The following is a 16,959-nucleotide window of genomic DNA, read 5'->3' on the forward strand; positions in this document are numbered from 1 at the left end:
AGGAGGCATCTTAAGTGTGACTTAGCCCCAAACCAGATAGGCCTGTCTTACTTACAGTTATTACACGAGGCTTGGGATGCCTGGCCTTTGCCTTTCTTTCTGTTCTGCTTCCTCTCTTCATCTCGGATTTTCCTTTCTGCTCCCTGATGCAAAAAAGACAACCCACAGATATCATCCAAAAAGCAAGCACTGTGAGCATTGCACCCTCCGATGCCTGAACCGCAGTGATGGACACATCAGTAATGCTGAACAGAGACTGGTTATCCCCTAACAGATAAATCTGTCCAGATTGTTAGGAATGTGCCAACTTTGGAATGATCACCCATGCATGCCTGAAACTCATGCTGGCACATCCAGCAGCCCCCAGGACGGGAGACAGCAAGAGGAACACATCCACATGCTGGTTTGGAGGAGACGGGATGGACGGCTCAGGCAGTGCGCAGTCTGTAGCAGGGCTGCTGCCACCACAGCTTGCACAAAGAGCATCCTAAGCCCAGTGCCTTTGCGATGGATGGAGTGCTCAGGCCAAATACTTTGCGTATGTACTGACGTAAAACACCTGCAGGATTGCTGTTGTCTTAGATCATGTCTGTACGAAGCTTTTCTCTAAACTCTCCTCCACCCACCTCGTCTGGGGGTGGCATTGCTCCACTGTGGCCAGCTTTGTAGAGGCCTTTGAGATTTGCCAGTGCAAGAAGGCTACGCTGACAGTTTGCCAACAGTGCAAGGGGTCTTACAGACAAATACAGGCATTTCAAACAGGGAGAAGCCCTCCAGAAACTGGAAAGCGATGTAGCACTGCCCTATTAGGCCCCAGGAACTCCTGGGAAGTTACAGGCTTCTGTTATGTAAATACACTCTCAACAAGTTTAGAAAATAAAACTTGTTATTGACATAAAAAGCAGCAACACCTCCTTTGAAGTTCTCCTAATTTACTTTATAAATATGAATAGTCATGTTGTGATGGGTATTAAAGTTCCATATGCTCCCAGACAGTCAGCATGCAAAATTAAACATTTTTCCAAATTAAAATTAGAAGTGCCTTTAAAAGAAAGGGGGGAGGGAGGTAAGGAAAGTCAAAAATATCCATTCAAGATGGCAAAATTCACACATGAGCCAATGAACCAAGCTTGAAAAGAATACAAAGAAAGATGTACTCCTGGCTGTAACCCATCAATAGACTTCCAGAGGTTGAAAGAGGTGGAGGAAGAACCAGCTCTCTAAAAAACCTGAAGGTGTTTAACAGAAACATTGCTTCCAGACCCAGGTCCCAATCCAGTTGTCACTGACCTCAACCACAGAAGCCAAGGGATTCAGAGTCACGCCCTTATCAAAATTGTTTCTAGTTCTACGTTTGTATCTTTAAAGGCCTTTGGCAGAAAGGAGCAAAAATACAGCTCACGGCCACTGTCCTGCAGAAGGCACATCCCTAAGAGCCCTGTGCTGCACAAAGTAGCTCTGCCAGGCAGCCACAGCCCTACCTACTGCTGGCTGCTGCCGCTCTGCTGCTTGCCGGTAGCAGGATGAACCATGAAAGTAATTTCATGCACAGCAGCAAGCATGAGCTTCCTCTTGGGAAAGCAGAAACTGAGGAGGAGTCAGCCTTTAACACGCAATAAAGAATGTATATTTTACTGATATTTCTTGGTAAATCTTCACAGCTTTGTCTTCATTCATTCAAGGCAAGACACCCCAAATTCCTCTGGGATGCAGGGAATCTCTGAGCAGGGCAGCCATTCCCACCCACCAGTGCTTATTTGTGCCACAGCCACTTTACAATCAGCAGCCACGATACCCACAAAATTACCTACCAGCCCTTCTGAGCTAGGAACATCCCACATGGCACAGTGCAGGGGCCAGCCAAGCCTACATGATGTATGTCATTGTTGTAGGACCATAATATTTTTTTGCATACCAGAGCATTTCTGTCAGACAGTTTTCACAGCTGAGCCATCTGATGCATACCTAATCAATCAGAGTTTGCATATCTCCTTAGGCAGAAGAAGAAATAAGCCTCTCATAGGGGACTATAAATTAGGCTCTGACCCTTCAAATAATTTAATGAGTTTTTCATTTTTTCATTGATGTCCGTACTTTGTATAAATGCAACAAGTACTTCTGCTACTAACGATTAGCAAAACACAGCCCATGAATTTCAGCTGATCCAAAATATTTTTTTTCCATGTCTTCAACTCATTTAATCTTACGTCTTGCATTCCAGCTCCAACCTAGCAAAACCCTTACCATTGTAAGGACCACTCCCTTCACCGTTATGCAGCTCATGTGCACACCTGTTTCTAGCTCAAGGCCAAAGCGTTCCACATAGGGCAGGACAGGCCCATAGACTTCAGCCGCCTTCTCTCTAAAGCTGAAGATTAATAGGTAATTAGAGTTGCTCAATACCCTATGATAATCTATTTTCTCTATGATGATCCATACTGAAGACAAGAAGGCAGGAACTGCATGTATTCCAAACAACATGAAGTTTTTCAGAGTAAAGAGAACTGGATTGATTTGTTTGATTTTGGAGCAATGTTATGGTATCTGCCAAGTCAAATGCTTCTGCTTCTTTTCAGCAAAGCTAATCACATATAGAAAATTAAAATACCTCTGAATCCCCAGTTCCTTCACACTCAGTGGCTAAAGCATCCTGCAATATATAAATATAAATAGGCCTGGTGGCAAGTTTCCCTGACAACCTACTTAAGGAATAAAAATTATATTCTCTTATCATAATGCAGCATCAGTGATCTGCACATGATAAAAGAGACTGCAAGGGCAGAGAGAATTAGCACTGAGAAAACAAGATGTGCACTTTAACAGTTGCTTTGAAGATTACCTACTGGAAAATACACATGGACAAAAGATTGGAGAAAGAACAGGGAGCAAGCACACAATTAGAACCTTTGCAGCCTTTATCCCCATACATTTATGTCACAAAGCACACACTGGATCTGAGCTGGTGTTCCTCTCTAGTTTATATGTAAATTAATACTAAATTGAAGCAACTGCCTGAGTAAATACTAATATATATATATAATATATACAACTTAGCTAAAAGCAGTTTTAGTTCTTCAGGGATACTATTTCCACAGCAGCTATACTGTGTTTCAGCTAGAGGACACTAATTTATCGGCAAATGTTTTTCTTAAAAACTGGACACATCTACCTGTGATTTATCTAAGTTGATACACAAACACATCGACTAAAAAGGCACCATAACTGCAGAAAAAAATGTTTGTAAGAACACTGTCAGGCACAGAAACACTTTTTCTTCCACATTTCAAACTAAGATACATTTCAGTACTTAGGCAGGAGGAATTCACTTTGCAGTTCTCCTGATCCAGACAACTGTAATAAATCAGACACTTCAGACACTTTTCTCATCAGCTTCTCTTTGGGGTTGTCAGGCTGGGACATAACGGTACACTTTTAAAAGGTGTTACAAATATAATAGGCTTGCTGGTTTTTTTAAATGACCCCATAACACATCTTTAATTGAACATGACAAAGAGGTGGGCAATTAACTGTCTCAGCTTCATGGTCTTTCCCACATGGGCAGCAAACCCTGTCTTTGTCACCAGTGCGAGTCGTGAAGAGAAACTGAGCCAGGACCCTCCATCTAGCACCACCTTAACCAGCACCAGAGCGTTCTTTTGGCATCTTGGAAAGATGTGGGTATGCAGCCTCACCAGCTACCTGCCTCTGAGTGCAATGCATTCTCCCAGTGCCACCAGCAAGTGGAAAATCTCCAACCATTTATTTACTTACAAAAGAACCATGACAAACAGATGCTGGTAAAGATGCAGCAGCGCTAAGCAAGGGGCAAGCAGGTCTCTGTCTCTTTCCAAGTGCTAATTAGCACAAACTGTCATGTGAATTGACCTCAATAATTTTCATTCATTCAAGTCATTTTCAGCCCTGAATTAAGTTAAAAAGCTCTGTGTACGTGTATGTAGAGATACATTTATATTATACAGATACATATCCCATTATTGATACCCTTGAGTCCTCCAGCTGCCATTTTCAATATAGTTTTGAAGTGCATAACGCTTTAACTATCCCTGTGATCTTTTCTTCTACTTTGAGACAGTTTTGATTAAAAGATTCAACATTCATTTCCTGCTTTCTAGTCTGGATATTTGAAGTACCAATTAAGCCAATAGATGCAACGAACATGTATTATTCAAAATATCCACCAGTTTTGTCTACAGGTCACCCTTGATGACTTTGTGCTCTGAATTTCCTTCCTTTTTTTCCTTTTTTCTAATTGCTTTTCAAAACTAGGTAGATGAACATGACTTGTACTTTGATATTTAATGAGCTTTTAACATCCAGCTGTAGCTTGAAATCTCTAAATATTTGACATTCAAAGTTACCGTTAAAAGCCTAACATTTTGACTGCAAGAAGACCTCAGTGCATACATTTACATTCATTACTTTCAAAGTTTTTGCTCCACTAACACAACTGACTTATTAGCCCTCAAGATCCTGTTGTCAAGACAGCAACAAGGGAACGAACTGAAAAAGAGGAAGGAGCAGCAGCATGGAGACCTGGAACAGTTGAACTCTTACCCTTTCCATTAAAAAGTTAATGCTACGCATTGCCTGGGGCACGGCCTTCTGCCTTTCTATTACCACCTGTAAGACTGCAAGACTAATTTGGATAAATTTCCGAGTCACTTAAATAGAAGTAGGCTCCTGAATCCCTGAACCTTGACTAGAATCCAGTCATCAGCTCCCCCCTGGAAGATCTTTCCCAGCTGGGACAAAGTCATTGGCTGTCAGGTGTTAAGCACAACTCAAACATGGTCATGCTCACATCTAAGAATCATCACTGACACAACATTTCTGAGCAACTCTTTCCACTGGGTAATATATACAGCTGACCATGGCACTGTCAGACTCATTAAGACATGATCTATGTTTTGGTGCTGAAAAATCTTACCAGTTACCACAAAGGAGTAGGGAAACACATTGTAGAAGAACAACATTTTGCAAAAGAGGGAATGAACACAAAAAAAAAAAAAAAGTTACTGAACTACAAAATGAAAATGGCTAACATATTTTTGCAGTTTACTTTTAAGAAGAAAATCCAAGCAACATAAAAATCTCACTGAGGTTTCCAAAAGCACGGTTTGGAATCAAGCAGGGAGGGAAAAACTATCAGCTGTATTGTTAGGACTCGGTGTTTTCTACTGTATCGTAAGAGAGCTTAGCAGGCCTTTACTGAAAGGTGCATTTCTCTCCCAGACACCTCTCCACAAAGGCTCACACATTACCCCATCCTGGCTGTTAAAGCCAGAAGGGATAACATCATCAGATTGGCACTTGCATGAGCCTATGGTCAGCACTGACCTTCCAAGTAGGGATCTTCATGTTTGTAATTTCTATGACTTTTTTGATATTCCTGTATCATGATCTCTAACATGCTGTCCTTAAGCAGTCCAACTACTGCTCACAAGCTAAGGAATCAAGGCCAAAAAGGCTGCAAAGCAGTAAGATAATTACATGATAATCTGTTAATATATGATATAGCTGGTCCAAATTCTACCACAAAATACAATTTTTAGGGAAAGAAAAAACACTTAATTAGGTCTAAAATACACCAATAATAAACTGTCTAACAAGGTTACTACTCTATCCATGGTAACTATGCTTTCCACTTACCTTGTCACAAAAAACCTTGATCTGGCAGTAGGCTCGGTGGATCGGTTTGTTGCTGCGGTTGTTGTAGCTGTAGGTATCAATCTGAATCATCAAAGGAAGCCCTTTCACTCCTTTTTGTGAGGAGAAGTCTGTGCTCAAGCAATTCACTGTGATGAAAATCTGTGTGCCAGAGAGATTACTTTAAAAATGTGGTGCAAACAACTAATAAGCTTCCAGAAACACATGACCACAAATGGGAAAATAAAAGCAGATGCCCACTCACCCACCCGGAAAAAAAAAAAGTAAAAAAAAAGTTTGTATTTCAGGTGGAAATTTATACATTTGTACATTCCATACACTCTGGGAATTTATACATTTATTCTCCACTTCTATCCTAAGTTCAGCAAAGATGCGGCCCACGCTGGGAAGAAGGACAAGTTTTTAAAGCACGTATTGGTGCTTCAGTTTGGCTCAGGAGCTCACATTTGAGGTGAATCATTGGATTGTCCCAACTTACCGTGCTTTGGTTCACACCAGAGAGCTCGGAGTGCATGAGGCGGATTATTTTTGGAAAAGCCAGACCAGAAGATGTACCCTAGGGGCACAACTCACATACTACAGCTGCTAATGGTTGCTCCGTCCATGGGAGCTGACTAAAGATAATCTGAGATAAAACCTAAAATGTGCCTCGTGGGTGTCAGGTCTTTAGCCCTGACTTGTTTCACACTACAAACCTGCTCTGTATGTTCGCATTATTTGTTAATATAGACATAGCAAGATCATCTTGCATTGTCCTTTCCAGTTGTCTTTTGGTCTGGCTCGTTCTTCTGACAGCTCACAATTTAAATTCAGTGTGGCCAAAGACAAGTCCTACTCTTTTTTATTTTACAAATTCTTTTCACATTCTCACCAGCAGTACCCCTTCCTTCCACCCCATCAAGAGATACCCCAGATCTTCCCCTCACCACCTTAGTTCAATTTCAAAAATGCATTTCACCCTGTCTTTCAAGCTGGGAAGGAGTTTCTCGAACATTTATAGAAATATTCCCTACCTCTTCTCAAAAGTCCCCTTTGCGATGTAGCATCCATGCAACCTGACATCGCCCTCAGTTTCCAGCACGCACACACAGCCCGCCTGCCTTTACTTCAGAAAACCATCTTCATGCTCTCCTTCCATACCCACTTACATCTGTTGATAGCCACTAGTCATCTCCTGCCCTCTCATCTCCATCGTACCATGGGACAAGGTGTGTCTCATCTGCCACATGTTTGTAAAGGACCTGGGAGAAAGGTCTCCCCAGGACTATTCTGATGCGGAGCAAGCATTGTGAACTGAAATATCACTGATAGCATTCAGTTAGGGCAGCGTGCCTGAAACTTGAGAGATGAAACTGGATTACAAATGCAATTACTCCTCCCAGTGAGGAATATGTGCATGACATAGTAATTTGGGGCAATTACGAATTAGCCAGATTCTACTTTTTTACTTTTCCTCACTTTAAAAAAAAAATCAACCAACCAAACCCCAAAACTGTGAGCTAAGGAAAAGGTCAGAGAAACCATCAGTACATTATTTCCTGAACCATGAGGATGTGAAACCTGCTCCAGCAGAACAAGCACACTCGGGAAGAGATCCCAAGCGGACCTCATGAAGAGATCCCAAGCGAACCTCGTGCACGCCTGCCGGGCAGGGCAGAGGCCAACAGCCCCTTGGGGTCTGGGAGCATTCGGGAAGGGAGAGCACGAATGACAGTTCTGAGTGACCAGAATGCAGCATCCTTAGGAGAAATGCTGCTGAGAATAAGGAAGGGCTCCGGCAAGGCTGGGGGGGTACTTTAATGGCAGAAGTTAACATTACAGTCGGGGTTTTTTTACGAGGGAGCCAGAGTCGCTTGTTTGCCTGACTGAGCTAATGGCCCCTCTGCATTTCTGCTCCTGATTGTATCGCTGAGCTGCATTTACAAATGAAATAGTTGAACTTTAACTGCGGGGAGAGGAGGGAGGGAGGGGAAGGGCCCTAGGTGAAACTGATTTTGAAGCTGATAGTGTTATTTCTGTTTCAAATTACAACCTGGTCTCCAGCTCCAAAGGTAAGCCTGGATACCGGTGCACATGCCTTTGAAATGTGACGGCCTGAATTTCCATGTGCCTTCAGACTCCTTTACAGTGTCAGGGCAGTACCTTAAAGTGTGTGTGAACACAGAGCAGTGGAATGAGGTCTGGCATCAAACAGAATCTGGACTTGCTATATTTTAGCCCATACTTCTGCACTGGGATTTTCCAAACTGCACGTTAAAATGTTGAGGGTTGGACGTGCAGGCTTTGCACCCACCCAGCAGTCTGTGCATCTACCACCTCTGCTGCACACTCAGCTGAGAAGTAAAAAAAGATCTTGTCCCACCTTAATCAACTACATACACTGTGTGATCTCTGCTGCTGCCTGCAGAAACAGAGCAGAGTAGGAGCGGCTGGGGAAGACAGACTTTATCATTTCAAGAGTCCCCATACAGCAACAACAGATTATTCAGCATGAATAATAGATTGATGCTGTAAGATTCGATATCCTGTCCTGACACTGTAATACATCAGGATCTCTCAGAGGAGCAATGACTGTATGTTCATGCACATAAAGTGTACTACTTTCTGTCATATAATTTGCACCTCGCCAGATATACAGATGGATTTGAATCAGCACAGATGACTTATTTTTTGGGAAAATCTTGTCTCCACACAATCTTCTATTAGCTTTCCTGTAAAGCACAACACTGACTTTGGATTTGAAAAACATGGGGAGTGCAGAGAGAAGGGGAAGAGGGCATCAGTTCTGCTACTTGAGTTGATTTTAGGAGTTTTTTTCTCCACGTGACTGAAGATCTGCAGCAGTTTTAACACCATGGTGCAGCAGGCTGCTGTGGTGAACAGGACCTGGGGAACCTTCTGGACAGTCGCCTTGCCTCTGCCCTTGCTCTGACCAGAAACCTTCACCTCCCCAGAGCAGTGGCCGAGGAATGCTGCCTGCTCTGAGCAGCAGTGATTTTGTCTGCCTGTCCAAGCACTGCCTGCTTTGCCCTTTACAACCCTCACCTTTCCCTCCTTTACAGCTCCTGTACATAATGCAGGTACTCCCACTCTCAGTGAGGCAAGGAGCAAAACAACCCCATGGGGAGCCATGAAAACATGAAATCCGGCTTTGCCTCTCTTGGAAGACACACAGGTTTAAGAACCTCCTTGCACTGGTCTCTTCCATAGTAGAGTTACATGGTTAGAAAATGCAGAGTTCAGTAGAAATGACAGTAGCAGGAGTGGAAATCACTGCTTTTTTTTCCCCAGGGCGCTGTCTACACTTGACTTAGAACTAATTTAATGGATGTGACTATGGCTGTACCTGAATTAATTTACAAACGTTTTTTTTCCCTGTGCAAACTGGATTTTAGCAATGTTTTGCTATCAGGAATACATCTGGGTTGCCGTTACAGTGATGTCTTTTTTTTTTTTTTTTAATGCCAACATCTCTTAGATTATAGCAACTCATGACAGAGTTGCACCATCTAGACTCCAGCTCAGGCATGCCATTGGCAATGAAAAACTTACTTGGAGAAGCATTTGGTGCCTAAGAAAGCTTCAAAAGTGGCCTAAGATAACGACAACTCTTCTGTATGTTATAAAGCATGTCTAAAAAAAGCACTCTGTTTCAGGGAAGGCGTTCCTCCACAGTGTAGCTGTTATTATGTGAATTACTGACTGTTTGTTAAATACTGCAGCATAATTAGCGATGTACAAGACACAAACACAGTAAGTAACCTGCCTTAAGAGAAAGCAAGGTTCAGAAATCCATTTCCCCTTTTATCATTTAATCCAGCCAACATGACTCCTGCCGCAGTCTCTCAACTTCTACACTTTAAACATCTACAGTTATGAAACTTCTAATATAAGCCTTTTATTACTATTTACATTTCTGGCTCCCATCATCTCCGAAGGAGCCAAGGACAGAAAAGAGGGAAAAGTGCATTATAGCACAAGATCACAAACTTACAGTGATTTCTCTACTGAATACTGGCAACACATAGAATCAACGTATGCCTGGGTGATGGGTCTTTACAAAACTCTGTTTTAGAAGGGTTCATCCCTCCAGACTATAACAACAAAGAGTTAAATGACTTGTCTCTCAAATGACTAACATGAATCCCATCATCCCTCATACACACAAAAAGTGTGGTTTTACAGTTTCTCCTGCCAGCCGTTAACTTATAAATCCCATACAAAGGTAGGACCTTTGTTTTATTTCAATACAAATGTCTCCAGCAAATGTTTACACTGCTCTTTTGAAGCTTCCTCAACCCACACCACACCCCAGCAACTACATAAAAATGCCATTTGCCTTGAATCCCAGACACATACTTACCAAGCCACTTGTATACACTGAAATTTCAACATTATTTGCTACCACAGGTCAACTCTTCTTTGATATATACCTGTCTGTGTGCATGCCTGGCATATATACATACATACATACGCACACTTGCACACACACACACACATAGGGTGTATTAAAGCAGCTGCCAAGTCTAATCCTACATAATTTCTGGTAATAACTCCCCAAAATTAAGTATCTTTTCCTCCAACCTTTAAATTTAAAAGAGTAGAGAAAACGTTAATTTCCTCCCTAATTAAAGGAAATGTGGTGTAACTTAGGAAGGAAATTAATAATTATGAGCAAAAAATTCTTATACTAGCCAAAACCTGTCCTGAGTATCACTAGTGATGTTAAAGAAATATGGATTGTCACAATACAAACCACTGCTAGAGGCTGCGCTGCTCTGTAAGCTTGATTTTACAGTTGTGCCCACTGGAATCATAACTCACTTCAGCCCACAGTACCCAAGAACCTAATCCTGCAAATCACTCACTCATTGAAAACAGCTTATTACTGTATGGGCTATGCCAAAACTCATTAAATAACTGGAAAGGTTCCCAGAGGCTTCAGCATGCTTTGGATTAAAGATCTACATTTCAGTTAAATATAGCAGGACAATGATTGCACGCAAGTATACACAACAACCGCACAGCACACAACTACTGTACACACCAAAAATCATGTGCCAGCACCTGCCTGAATAACATTATCTGCCAACGTGTTTGTTTACCCCACGTCCAAGTTGCAGTGCTTAGCAGAAATCAGTAATTTCTTGGTATCACTGAAAAGTAATATTTGACTGCTTTAAGGCGACATTTTTCACACCTTTGAATTTAAGGTTAAGAAGTACTTTCCATAAAAATATAAAATTAATGTATTGCTTCAGAAGCAACATCATCCTAACCATTTTAAATTAGTGAAGTATTAATGAGAGAGAAGACTTCTCTCAAAGAGTTGGCATGATCTATGACAAAGATATTCTCTTTTGACCAGGAGAGTTCTGGTTCTTAATTATCTTTCTTGCAAACTAACTTCTGTCAGCAATAAGACTGCAAGCAGGCAGATTATGTCTATCAAAACTGAAACTGAGCCCTCTGTCCAAAAGCCTCCAGTAGAACTTTGTCAACCAGCCAGATGTTGCAGCAAAATCTTCTGTAGGGCAACAGCAAGGCAACTAACTACCTTCTAGCATATCAAAAAAGACTTTTAAAAGATGGTTAAAAAGTCAGCCAGTTCTGGTTAATTTTTATTTGTTTCCTCACCTTTTTTTAAAAGAACGCCCTTAAAAATACCAAACATAGCACCAAGGTTCAACAAAAGGGAGCTAACAAATCACCTTGCCCATAAACGTTGCGTATTTATACACAGAAGTAAATATGGGAGTGAAACAACGATGGACTCTTCACTTCCTACCTCTGCTTCCTTATTGCACAATTATCTTTGTCTCAAGGAAGTATAAGGAAGAGTTTGACATGGGTGTAGACCATTCCCCTCATTTCTCTGTGTCCTGCTCTGAACCACAAGCCCCACGGTGACCTCTAGACAATGGTCCCAGCAGAAAAGGATGTTGCTTTAGGAAAAGGTAAGGATGTGCTGAGCCCAACTCTGCTCTGCCAGAAGGCAAGGGGACTGCTGCTGTTGAGCAAATACATCAGAGAAAATGCTAACAGAGTGGTGTTTCTGACTTTGGTGCTGTTCCCTTAGTCTATGGAAAGCAATGGTGATATTATTCCACAGCTCAACACATGCAGCACAAGATTCTCTCTTCCACCAACTTGCTCTGCCAAGCAGCTGTCAAAAGACAAGGGATCGAGAGCATAGAGCTGGAGCCCGCACCCCAGTTCCCTTCACATTACTGAGGCTACAGAGGTGTCTGCCTGTACTCTCTGAATGCCTGTTTCTTCCACATAAGATCCGACTGAGATGCTGCCTTACAAACCCTTAGCAGGCTCACTGTTAGCAAGCAGATTCTGGCTGTCACACCCGAGCTGTTATTATACCCTCATCCAGACGGGCTTCCAGGAGGAGGGTACTGCTCTGCTTGTGTGTGGGAGGAGAAATCTGGCTTTAAATCAGCTGTCCTCCAGGTGGAGTAGGAAAGTGAGAAATCTGATGGTCCACGTAAGTTTTCCTAGATGCAGGATTTAGTCTCCCAGGAGAGACAGGGATATTCGGTTAAGTGACCAAAAGGCTAGGTGATTTCTGCTTGTGTTTGATTTTTCAAGATCACTCCCCTGTGCACTTCCAACAACTGGTCTGTTTCCTTTATTTCTTCCTGGGCCAGTAAAGCGCTTCATCACATCTCAAAGGCCCTGGAAAGAACCACTCTGTGCTGCTTTTGTGTGACTTGGAAGAGAAAGGTCTTTGTGGCTGTGAAGTTAAGTTTTAATCTTGAAATTGTTGTGAAAAGGGAAAACAACACTGAGCAGAAACAATGGAGCCAGTTGAAAGTTCATCGTTCAAAAAGCTTAAGAAAAGAGAGTCTGTAATCAGGCCTTGAAATTCTTCCTCTCTTTTGGATGAGGTAATTGCTGGAGAAAAAATAGCCTTCAGTGACGTACCTCCAAGTCCACAGTTTTCAAACACCGCAGGGGCATCCTATGGGAATCCCCAGACTCAGCACAACTGGTTATTTATAAAGACTCTCCAACAGAAGCAAGCATGTGGGGACGTGTACACATGTGCACGGAGGGAAACACTACAGTGCATGGTGACAAGCTTTCAGGTACAACCTGATCTATGCTTGACAGCCCAATACCAAAGTATGTTATGAATACTCTTACTTTTGTAATATTTGTACATATTTGTAAAAATATCAATACATTTGCAGTTCAAGCTCCTAAAAGATCAGATATTTGATAACTATCCTCCAAAATAAATAAGCCAGTTTGCATTTGAATGACTACTTCCTGTAAAAACACAAATGGCTTTCTTCAATTTCACTCCTGACACTCTGTTAATCCAGCAACAACAAAAGAGTCATTATTTAAAAATACTATGTTGTATTTCCAGCTATCATTGCAACAGTTGTGTTCTTAATGTTCTGGCACCCAAGGGAAGAGCAATGTGAATGCTGTGAGATTAGAACAAAATGGCCAAGGATAACATCCGATATTAGTGGATGTGGCTTTCTTGCTCCTAGGCCAACATGGTGTCTTGGCTAAGTCTGGCTTGCAGCTGGAAATGCAAAGGTATTAAAGAACTGCCAGCCCTTGCAACGGGGACGGTAGCTGCCAGTGGTATGAGGCTGCCATGTTCTAGCCCTGGTAGTGCTTCTATAAAGGTCTTTGGGAAAGTCATGTCAAAGATCCCAAACCTCTATGTGCTGTATTTGATTGCACAACGATCACACGCACACAATGGTCATCTGTTGTGACTGCAGAGGACAACATACTGCTGTATTTTAAAATGGAATCGCATAATATGGGAATATCTGGGGCAGTGATAATGTAATCATTCCATGAGTAAATACAGCACCACTAGCGACTGGGCCAAGTACAACTTTGTTTACCAAGGGTAGCTTTTGAAAGAGCTAGGTAGTTTCCAGACCTACTGTCTTTTCTTTAGCAGACTGTCCCTTTAAAATGTGCATCAGAGACGAAAACCCCTGTTGCTAAAAAATCTCAGCACCTTCAGCCAGCAAGTCAGGACAGTGAGTGTTAATGCTACCACTCCATGCTCAATGCAATCTCTCTCAGGACTCACTAGCTCAAGGCAATCTATCTAATACTCTGTTAGAAATGCAGCGGGGAACCATCTATGAAGATGTCTCTGTATTTGAAAGACCCTTAGCATTACTTGAACATCGGGCAATTTGTATTTGACACGAAAACAATATCAGAACTTCACTAAGCTCAATAGTGTTTGCTGTCTATTACTTCTACATTCCCAAGTCTTGCATTACCCCCACTCATTTTACACAACCTATTTCTATTTCCCTTGTTGTTTGCTTTCCAGGGATGAATAACTTCTTATAATTACCAGCAGCTTTTCATTTCTCTTACACTACTCTATGCAGTTGACACACTCTGCCACCCTTTGGATAACTTTATCTATAAGAAACTTGTTAAGGTGCTCTGCTGCCCTGGTTTATAGGTTCACTGTAGCAGTCAGATCCCTGAACGCAAAATTCCCGTATGTCAGGGCATTTGATCATTTGGAAAAAAAAAAAAAGAAAGATTGCACCAGTTCTCAAAAATACATTCACACCCAATTGCAGGGACAGTCCGTGTAGTAAAAAATAATGGCACCAACACAAAGGAAGGCATAGTCTATCTTACAGAATATTGATTATTGGAGATGTTAACAGTGTAGAAAATTCTTTATTTAGTGAAAAAAAACATTCACACCTTGTGTCCCACACTGACTTTGCAAGTAGGAAGAAAACTTTTAATGTTTCTCAGGCTGGGCATATTTTAAATGGAAAATCACTGAGAGGCCACAAGTAAGAAACTACATTGTGAGAGCCCTGCAGGCTTTCCTCAGAACTATGTCTCTATTTATCAGTGATACAGGTGTGAATGCACTATCATCTCGACAGCCGTTACATACCATCTTGCCTTTTACGGACAGTCAGAATCCTTGGGGTCAGTGAAAGACCACCCTCTGCCTGGCTTTGCAGAGACCGAGCTCACTCACCTCCACCTATACTTCTTATTATTTGTTAAAACAGAGAGAAGTGTATAGTGAATAAGGATAGATGGTTATAAAGGGATACCATCTGTGTGGCTTTTCCTCACCTTTGCCTCCTCATTGACATCCCAAGTAAAGGACACGGCATTGAACGCGATTTCTTCAATATTCCCAATGGTATTAAAACTCTCCTTGTAATCAGCTGTAAGAAATAACAAACAAACAGACGACTCATGAAAAAGGTTTGAACTTCCGCTTTTACAATTAGTAGTACCTCTGCTTTTTCAGCTGAGTTGTCTAATGCCTCAAAACTACCTCTTGTATTGTTTATGTTGAATAATTAATAACCTTAATTGCAAAGAGGTAATATACTGCAGCTTGAGTCTTACGCATAGTGCATCACTAGCTAGTGTTCTTGCAAAATATTGCTTGTTCTCAAGAAGGAATCGGTGTGACCGTAGTAGGAATAAGTGGGTGTATTCATTAGCTTGGCCAAGGAATGGCCAAAACTGGAGAATTAACTAAAAGCTATTGATACATTTAAAGGGACTGTTCAAATCTTGACATAACCAAACAACATGACAGTAAACCCTGAAGAAGCTTTCTAAAAGGCTAAGAGTTATCATTGGAGGAAATAACCAGTAGTGTATATTTCTTGCCCAGATGTTTCAGCTTTCCCAGAAATTACTGCACTGGATGCTGGATCTCTATCTTAAAAAACAAAAAACAAAACAAAAAAAACCACACCACAAAAAAAACAAAAAAATAAACCCAAACCTCAACCAATCAACAAAAAAAAAATGCACCACACAAAACAAAGAAATAAAACCACAAAGACCCTTTCTTCAAAGTGTGAATGATACTAAAATAGCGAACAAACAAACATGAAGTGTTTTCAAATTGTCCAACTACAAAATCTGCACCCTCTTCTCACTTCTTTCTAAAGGGCTGTTACTGTTATCAATAAGCTAGCATTTCAGAAGGAATGCAAAGCAAGAGGGAGGAAGTCCAAATTTCAAAGATGACCCAACCCTCCCCCAAAAACAAGGGTGGGAAACCACATAAAACAGGTAACTACTTCTTCACAATCAAAGAGGAACAAGCCCCCTTTTTCTCTCCCTTTGCCAGCCAATTTAACACACTTTCTTATTTTGATGACAGATAGAAAGACCAGGTTTGTAAGGAGGTAATATCTTCTTGATTAAAGGAACTTCCAGATTGTTCCTGCAAATGCATCAACTCTCTCGGAGACATATACATTTCCATAGAATCCCCTGAGGGCTGTAATTGGACTCAGCGCCAGAGGGCTGAAATTATGTCATGCAGTGATCTCGATCTAATGCTCACTAAGAATCAGAAGCACACTGATACTTAGATTTGTAATCAGTTATAGAAAGAGGATGTTTTTGTATTCTACAAATGAGACACCCAAATGGTTTCAATATTAATTTCCTTTGCCCTTCTGAAAATAAACAGCTGATTTCTAAAAAGTAATTCCTAGGTAATAATAGTTTTAAAATAATTCATAACAAAACCATTGCTGCACGAAGATAATTATGTAACATTTGAGACATACAATTAGTATACTTTTCTCTCATCTGAAACGCAGGCATGCTGGCATTTCCCTGGTCAACTGAAACTGTGTGCCTGGGATACATGAATGATTTTGGATGCAGTAAAAATTCACTGTTCTGACCATAGGAACAGCACAAGACATTTGGTGATGCAGCAAGTTACACTGTTTGAGAAGGCAGGCAGGTTTTTCATCCCCATCATGAACTTAGATCTCCTCTCTAACTGAAGTCATTGGCTTCACTATCTAAATTCAGTGTGGGAATGCAAATGAGAAAAATTAGAAGACACATAAGTAGCTTAATATGCATCTGCACACATCCACCCACCCCTTAAATCTATGATTCACCAGAGAGTGCCTCGTGCAACTGACTGCTGCATATGGGCGTGCTGTGTAGGTGCACTTTGGAAAGACATGAACAAGATGTCTTGTAAAGACACATGTTTTCTTCTCCTAAAAGGCTGTCAGAAGCTCCCATCCCATCAACCCTTCCCTTCCCCCAACACATGCCTCCGCTTCCTTAATTGCCATACACAAATCTCATGGAGTGACTATATGACGTGCTGTTTTAAAAGCAAAAGTGCATCCTACTCCCTCAGTTTACAGATAATTAAAGAAGGATTAAGAAAGTATTTACATCCAAGGATATCTGAAAGTTGTTAGTGTGACTACAATTTCTCCTCTTCTGCTT

The 16,959-nt window shown here is 41.4% G+C and overlaps 1 protein-coding gene across 4 annotated transcripts in view; it reads right to left on the reverse strand.

Annotated features, from left to right (window-relative positions):
* Positions 1 to 16,959, reverse strand: part of GRHL2 (grainyhead like transcription factor 2) — a 71,556-nt gene that overhangs the window by 22,824 nt on the left and 31,773 nt on the right. For all 4 annotated transcript variants that reach the window (XM_056333332.1, XM_056333333.1, XM_056333331.1 and 1 more), the window contains exons 8-10: positions 14,803 to 14,897; positions 5,671 to 5,829; positions 56 to 143 (exon numbers count right to left, since the gene is read on the reverse strand). In XM_056333332.1, coding sequence (XP_056189307.1) covers positions 56 to 143; positions 5,671 to 5,829; positions 14,803 to 14,897 — 342 coding nt within the window. The remainder of the gene's footprint in view (positions 1 to 55; positions 144 to 5,670; positions 5,830 to 14,802; positions 14,898 to 16,959) is intronic.

Source organism: Falco biarmicus, chromosome 3, assembly GCF_023638135.1.
Source record: "Falco biarmicus isolate bFalBia1 chromosome 3, bFalBia1.pri, whole genome shotgun sequence".
NCBI lineage: Eukaryota > Metazoa > Chordata > Aves > Falconiformes > Falconidae > Falco > Falco biarmicus.